The sequence below is a fragment of the Cyclopterus lumpus genome, chromosome 12 (assembly GCF_009769545.1).
Source record: "Cyclopterus lumpus isolate fCycLum1 chromosome 12, fCycLum1.pri, whole genome shotgun sequence".
NCBI lineage: Eukaryota > Metazoa > Chordata > Actinopteri > Perciformes > Cyclopteridae > Cyclopterus > Cyclopterus lumpus.
The window spans coordinates 20,853,449-20,861,773 of record NC_046977.1 but is presented as its reverse complement, the minus strand read 5'-3'; the positions used below and the strand labels follow the sequence as shown (position 1 = coordinate 20,861,773).

The following is an 8,325-nucleotide window of genomic DNA, read 5'->3' as shown; positions in this document are numbered from 1 at the left end:
TTTGTAAATGAATTCACGTGATAATCCCGTTTAAGTCTTTTCTCCTTGGGTGGAGCATTGTTGTGTTTGTCCTCGTCTTCAGATCCCGACAGGACATTTTCCTTTCGAAGAGAGTCGGTCTCACCTTTTTCAACAAAGTCATCTTTGGAGCTAATGTTGTTACTTTTGTTCTGCTTTTGAAAGCTGTATGGTGAGGCACTCTCTGAAAGTAAAAAAACAACAGCATGTGTGTAAATATGTCTACTAGATTGGATGGGCACTACGTTTGGGACTTCGGGACAACATTATCAACTGTAGGGGCCGGAGGGCCCAGAGCCAAAGAAGAGGGTGGTTACAACACAATGGGGGAGAGGGACTTCCTTCTCCACGATATCTTTACATAGATAATAGTTTTTTGATGGTATATTAATGCTCTTAATATCGTATATTGTGACCACAGAGAATTAATCAAGAGGTGAGGATTTCAGTTGAATGTTCAGTGGAAGGTTCTTCGTGTTTAATTTTCCAGCCCTAGAGACCAAAACCACGGCGTCCAGATCCGATACCAGTGTTTAATTAATAAGTATGCTGAAGTCAAAACTTTAATTTAATTTTTATAATATATAAATATAGATTTATATTGTCACTATTACAATCCAGCTCGTGTCAGTATCGCTGTCAGTCCATTCCTAGTGGCTGAAGAAACATGGAGACCAGTTCCGTAAAGAAAAGACCCGTTTGTAGATATTAAAGGCTCATTCTAAGCTGACAAAAATACAAAAAAATGTATTTGCACTAGATGATGCACCCTAAATATTCTGTCTGGTCTCATCCAGCAATCTTAGCTATACCTACAACAAATAATCTGCTTAATTCGTAGATTATTCAATTATTTTGTATGTTATCTACATAATCATGAACGAGGAAGTATAAAGACTCCAAAAGCCCAGAAGCAGACGGTGGGAGTGGAGGTGCATGAAGTCAACATGCATTCACGTGTTCCATAACTTGTTATTGTATTCCAAATGATGATCTCTTCCTAAACCTAAATAAGTATTTCATGATCTTTTTCCCAAATCTTGTTGCCCAAACTCAACTGAGTTACGTAACAGCCCATGTGAATAGTACTGAGCACAAGCTCAATGGACAGCAATGGCGAGCCTAACCTGCATTTAACCTGATCTATGACATCACTCGTCTGCTACTGGTCCAAAGAAGTCAAAATATTGGCAAACTGCATGCATGTGTGGAAAGAATGTGACTCAGCTAAGCACATGCTTAACCTCATTGCACCCGTCACTCAAAGCTCCAACTCACGTTTACTGCTGCTGGAGCTCTTCCTCCTCTTGTTGCTCCTCCTCCTCCCCCTTCTACTCATTCCTAATCCACCACTGGCTCACATTAACTGCAAAACAAGTCAGAGAAAATAGAGTTGTTGTGTTACCTTTATAAGCTTTACCGTAACATTGTTAATACAAACTTAAACACACATTTGCCAGATTGTTTTGGAATACACATATCTTACTCTTGCAGGAAGAAAGGGTATTAGTTTATTTGGGAAAGGGCAATGCTCACAATGTTACATGGAGATGAATGCCCCTAGATAAAAAAAACATGACAACAACACTAATAATAATAATGATAATAAGGAGAAATGATGTGTCCTGTGTTAATCATGGCCTAATATAGTTTTTTTCTCATTAGCATACTAACATAAACACAGTTCTTGGGGAAACACAGATCTCCGAGAGCCATATTCATATTAGCCCTGTAGATCATATTTTCACAACAACTGACTTACCTCTTGGTATGAAGTCCTGATGGTTGCTATGAATAAAAGTATCAGGTATGAAGAAGACGGGCAGAGCAGCTGCTGCTCTTTCACACACAGACGCATAGTCGGCGCGCCTCAGACTGCTCCACTTCTTATTGTTTCTATTCTCAGCGTAAAGCAGCTTATTACTTTTAATCTCATTAGCCACTGGTGATGTCAGTGTCAGGTTTGTTTATTCAGTGTCAGTGCTTTTCCTCTGACAAACCAGGCCAGCTTAGTATATCCATACCGTACTGTAATATTATATATTCTCACTTTTATCCATAAAATGATACTGCAGCAGAAATCTTTTGTCAGAATAGCAACTTTCTATTGTCTATGTTTATTCCCCAAATATCCAAAGTAAGGGTTGGTGCCAGACAAGCAAATAATTGACACTAGTGACTAAATCCTGAATTGCCTGCTATACTTATTACAAAATGCAACACAAATGATAGAAATCAAATCAAACGGGTTGGTTCAGTCTCAAATACAATCTTGCTGACAAAATGTCCATTAAATCAAGAGAAATACATTTTAAATTATAGATGTCTCCCTTAAGATAATAACTTAAATGAGGACTCCAGATATCAATCTTTTTGTGAAATATGGGGTCTGAATGTGTACGTCTGAATGAAGACAGTTCATTTCTATGCAGTTCAGTGTGTTTGTGTATTTGTGCATTTGGGGCGAAAGAAGGAAAACCCTGAAGAGTTGAAGTAAAGAAGAGTTTAACTTTATAAGATCTCCTCCTCTTCCCATTTCACTCCTCTCTCTCCTTGTAATGGCAATGCTATATTCCTATTTGTATTTTATATTATTATCTAAGTGAATTGATATAGAAGCTGTTGTACTTTTTTGTTAGTTCATTAAATGTAATATTATTTTTCTTTATATTGTGCATTTTTCTTATTATTATATTTTATGTACATATTGGCCATTCTTTATTTGTACCTGTTGTATTGCTTACCTGTATGGATAAATGCTGCTGTAGCAAAACAATGGGACCTTGCAGGATTAATAAAGTATCTATCTATCTATCTATCTATCTATCTATCTATCTATCTATCTATCTATCTATCTATCTATCTATCTGTCCATCTATCTATCTATCTATCTATCTATCTATCTATCTATCTATCTATCTATCTATCTATCTATCTATCTATCTATCTATCTATCTATCTATCTGTCCATCTATCTATCTATCTATCTATCTATCTATCTATCTATCTATCTATCTATCTGTCCATCTATCCATCTATCTATCTATCTATCTATCTATCTATCTATCTATCTATCTATCTATCTATCTATCTATCTATCTATCTATCTATCTATCTATCTATCTGTCCATCTATCTATCTATCTATCTATCTATCTATCTATCTATCTATCTATCTATCTATCTATCTATCTATCTATCTATCTATCTATCTATCTATCTATCTATCTATCTATCTATCTATCTATCTATCTATCTATCTATCTATCTATCTATCTATCTATCTATCTATCTGTCCATCTATCCATCTATCTATCTATCTATCTATCTATCTATCTATCTATCTATCTATCTATCTATCTATCTATCTATCTATCTATCTATCTATCTATCTATCTGTCCATCTATCTATCTATCTATCTATCTATCTATCTATCTATCTATCTATCTATCTATCTATCTATCTATCTATCTATCTATCTATCTATCTATCTATCTATCTATCTATCTATCTATCTATCTATCTATCTATCTATCTATCTATCTATCTATCTGTCCATCTATCTATCTATCATATGCATATTAATCAGGGCCTGGGGCAGTAGGGTTAGCAGGGTATCCCAGACATCCCTCTCCCCAGCAACACTTTACAGCTCTTCCTGGGAACCCCGAAGCGTTCCCAGGCCAGACAAGATATTTATTCTCTCATTTATTCTGCGATATTTATTCTGGCTTTACCCCGGGGCCTCACATTTTACACTCACTCGTTAACAACACTCAGAGTTACTGGGACTCCCTCGCTTGGGGAAGTGTCTCACTCCAAACTCGTAGGATGCAACGCACCATTTTCCGTCAGACTTGGAGGTACTGAGTCTCATTCCAACCGTAAAATGGAATAAACATTAAATGTAGTAAAAGGCCCATTTGGGTTTGAGGAAAACATTAATATTGGTTGTTTTCACCTGGCTTAATTGATAGATATAATTGAGTATCATCTGCATAATAATGAATGTTTATGGCATATTTTCTTATAATACTGCCCAAAGGAAGCATATATAAGGTGAATAGAAGTGTTCCAAGCACAGAACCTTGTGGAACGCCTTGACTAACTTTGGCATGCATTGAGGATTTATCATTAACATGTACTTTGTATCCATCTGATTAATAGAAATTAAACCAGCTTAGTGTGGTCCTTTTAATGTCAATTCAATGATCCAGTCTCTGTAATAGGATGTGATATGATGCACTCTAAATCCTGATTGAAAATAAACTTATTGTTATGAAGGTCACACAGCTCAATAGGCGACTACTTTCTCAAGGATCTTAGAGAGGAAGGGAAGGTTAGATGTAAATATTAGTTAGCCAACACCGCAATATTGTTAATTAAATCTCACCATGAAACTACATTTAACCTCAAAATTAGATATGTATAACATCATGTATGTTTCTTTGCAAAACATTAATTTATAAGAGTATTTGCTCCACTTGAATTATAAGTCAGCCTTAATAAAGGGTTGGTAAGTTGTAACTAATGGCTTTATTGACGGTTTATTGATACAGTACAGTGCAAATAGAAAAGATAATACAAATATATATAAAGGAAGCGGTAAGAGATCAACCTAATTGATGCATACCGTCCATTGCAGGACATTTCATTTTCCATGTGAAGAACATTATTCTTTTTTTTTACAGTGTGTGTTTTCACTTAACGTAACGCACATTGTAGGATAATCTGAAGATGCACATCTCTTTTATTCCACTTTATCCATACACATTATTATTCCAGGCCCGGGTGTATTTGCCAATGTGTCGCACGTGCTTGAACGCAACACTCTGCGCCTTGTGCGATGACGTGTCAGCCAAGTGCCGGAAGCTGCCAGTCGGTCCAAAATGGCTTACCAGACACTCCAGCAGGAGTACCTACAGATCCCGGTTGTTACCCGGGCGTACACCACCGCCTGCGTCCTCACCACTGCTGCGGTGGTAAGATACGTCCTCATGTCCCGTGTCGGCTCGGGCACAGCCGGGTGTCGCGTCGCGCAGCGGCCGCAGCGTCGCTGCTCCGCCGCTAGCTTGTAGCTGTAGCCGCTGTGAGAAGGGACGCGTCGGAACGGTCCTCCGGGACGTTACCGTCTTAAGTTACGGAGAGCCCGAGCTCTTTAAAGCGGAGCTACCTTCGGACACGGGATCCATCATAAGGGCCGCAGTGTGTCTGTTGAGATGCTGCTAGACAATATAGTTACATGGGAACCCAAGATATGGCTTTACATAACTGGGATGGTTCGTATTCCATAAAATATAACTCGGAAACCAATATATTTGTGTTATACATGTCATCTGTTACATATTGTCTGTCTGTCTGTCTGTCTGTCTCTCTGTCTGTCTGTCTGTCTGTCTGTCTGTCTGTCTGTCTGTCTGTCTGTCTCTCTGTCTGTCTGTCTGTCTGTATGTATGTATGTATGTATGTATGTATGTATGTATGTATGTATGTATGTATGTATGTATGTATGTATGTATGTATGTGTATTATGATGCAACATGTTATAAACTCCTAATATATTTGCGTAAAATCAGAATCTTTAGACCAACTGCCCAATATATATATAATGTAGTTAAGAAGTACCGTAGATCCATCTGAAGTGTGTTGGACAAGTACTACATATCAGATCTCAAATTGGATGCAAGGACCTGAAACGGTACAGTGCTCAATTAAATATACTTAGTTATTTCCCTTTTTACCACTGAATATGAATGTAGACTGATTGATTGATTGATTGATTGATTGAGACAGAGATTGCATTGATAGTACACATAGCTAGCTCCCCTGCAGAGGTGTGTGTGTGTGAACAGGAACAGGTGCCACAGGTGGTGATGTGTAGTCTGTTTTTGAAGGGTTAATCATGACCAACAGTAAAGAGGATTCTACAATCTTGTATGTCACCATCACGTGTCATCGTGACACAGAATGGAGTACATCAGTGTTTGTCATCAGTGGACATATGTGGAGTCGCCACCTATTGTTGGAGTGTTGGTGACATCAATGTGGGTTAACTGTCTGTTATACAGTATGGGTTGTATCTGGGTCTAGTTACACACAGTAGCACCCAGAGAGCAGACCGGGGACCGGGTGGCGTGTCAAATACACACTAAAGGTCAACAGTAGACGCATAGAAGTGCTGTACATAATCTGAAAACTTGGAATCGGAAGATTCATTTCAGATGCAGCTACTCAGTGTGTCAAGTTGCTCTAGTCATCTGAAATTAAAATCTATTAATTAATTAATAAATTGATAGAAAGATAAATTGTGAACGTGTATAAGGACGTAGAACAATCTGATGGTGGTATATTATGCTATTCTAATGCTCAATAATATTTCATAATTTGTTGCAGCATTTCTTTGGTTGATTCCATTTGTTACACAAATTTTGTGCTAAATATTTAAAAAATGTACCACTCGATTTGATACAGAACAATCAAAAATCACTGCAAATGACCATATGAAGACACCAGACCTTGAGAACAACGTGACAAAGACTGCTTTGGTATCCAGGATTTGACTTTTGGAGATTTCAGCAAGAATGGCACGTTTCAGTGATGGGATGGCGGCACTTCTGTTGTGGAAACTGCTCAGTCTTCCCCTTATTGTCTGTATATAGCTAGAAAAAGCATACACCCTCTGAATGCTATTTCATATTCTGTGCTAATATTTCATATTCTGTGCTCATATTTCTGGACTCATCAGGATCCTGGCAGCGCTGTTTTGAATGTGTTGCAGTTTCTGGATGTTGTCCCCAGTGACCCCAGTGACCCCAGTGACCCCAGTGAAGGGGGAACTACAGTAGTCCAGTCTAGTCTGAGTTACACTGCATAACCAGTTTATATTGACCAGAGTATGCCAATCATCTGTATTTAAGAAAACAACAGCTTGTGTTGACTGGGTTGTATATAGTTGTGCAGATCTGTTTGTTGTGGGATTTGGTGACAATCCGTTTCATTGTATTTGATCCATATGACCCTCAATCAACTCTATCTCCATTTATAGTCCTTGTCTCATTTAACCAACAAGCAATGGATTGGGAGTTACTTCTTTGAAACTAAGGTTTCATATTTTGTTATGTTTTTTTTTTATCAGATGTCAGTGTCAAAGCTGGATCCTTCATCTCAACATTATTATCATCTTTGATAAGTTTGTTTTGTCTTCTCTTCCAGCAACTAGAGATCATCACACCATTTCAGCTCTACTTCAATCCGGATTTGATTCTAAGGAATTACCAGGTGAGTAATCACCTGCCACATGAGTAAACGATAATATGATAAGTTGAATCCGTGTTATATGATTTAACGGTTCAATGTTTGGAAGTAGATTTATTTTCTCCGTTTGCTGCAGCAGGTGAGAACTGGCTCGTCTGCAGCGTGATACTTTTCTGATGCCGTGTGCTCGTTCTGGAAGAGGCTTTCAACATTACATGTTTGATAATTCATGTCACATATCAAGCATACAGGCCAGCTGGCACCGTTGGCCGTGAAAGCAAATGAATACGTCCACGCAGAATGAAACTATTCATCCATTGACAGTCTACCGAGGGCGGGGCTCTGCCCATCATGATTACCTGCAGGGACAGGATGTGATGCACATTTTAGTTCCAAAACAAACATGTTGTATTGTCAGTGACACAGTATCGCCAGAACTCCAAGATATGAGGTTCCACTGTGCAAACGACAAAATAAAATACCTTTTTGTTTACATTGTTTGTCTAAGCCTCAGGGAGCCCTGGCCTAGATTGTCCATGGTTAATAATAATAATAATAATGCATGGTTAATCACATCATGATCAAAAACATTGTTTTAATCAAGCAAATGACCTGGATCTGTGCGTCTTACTTTGTGCATGTGATGTTCAGCTGAATGTTATCTTCCTTTTCTCTTCGTAGGTATGGAGACTAATAACCAACTTCCTGTTTTTTGGTCCAGTTGGCTTCAATTTCCTGTTCAATATGATATTTCTGTATCCTTCTCAGTTCCACGTCTCACTTCATGTAGAATATGAAGTGGGTTTGCATACTTCCTGTTTCACAAGGCTCTATGTGGATGATGAAACTTTACTCTTGAATAGGACACTGTAAGTTTGACGTGGCAGTTCTTTAGACGGTGATGATGAAACCTGTCACATGATGTCCTTAACGTCTGCTTCCAGGTATAGATACTGTGAGGTCTTTAGACGTGATGGTCACATGTTCCTGGAGACATTGTGTGTAGATGTCCTTAACGTCTGCTTCCAGGTATAGATACTGTGAGGTCTTTAGACG

The 8,325-nt window shown here is 38.2% G+C and overlaps 1 protein-coding gene across 2 annotated transcripts in view; it reads left to right on the top strand.

The window, feature by feature from the left end:
- Window positions 1-4,855: 4,855 nt before the first annotated feature.
- derl2 (derlin 2) overlaps window positions 4,856-8,325 on the top strand; it is a 5,827-nt gene continuing 2,357 nt past the window's right edge. The window contains exons 1-3 of one of the 2 annotated variants that reach the window (XM_034547423.1): window positions 4,856-5,000; window positions 7,228-7,293; window positions 7,951-8,024. In XM_034547423.1, the coding sequence (XP_034403314.1) occupies window positions 4,908-5,000; window positions 7,228-7,293; window positions 7,951-8,024 (233 nt within the window). In that variant the 5' untranslated portion in view covers window positions 4,856-4,907. The other variant, XM_034547424.1, reaches the window with a different exon arrangement.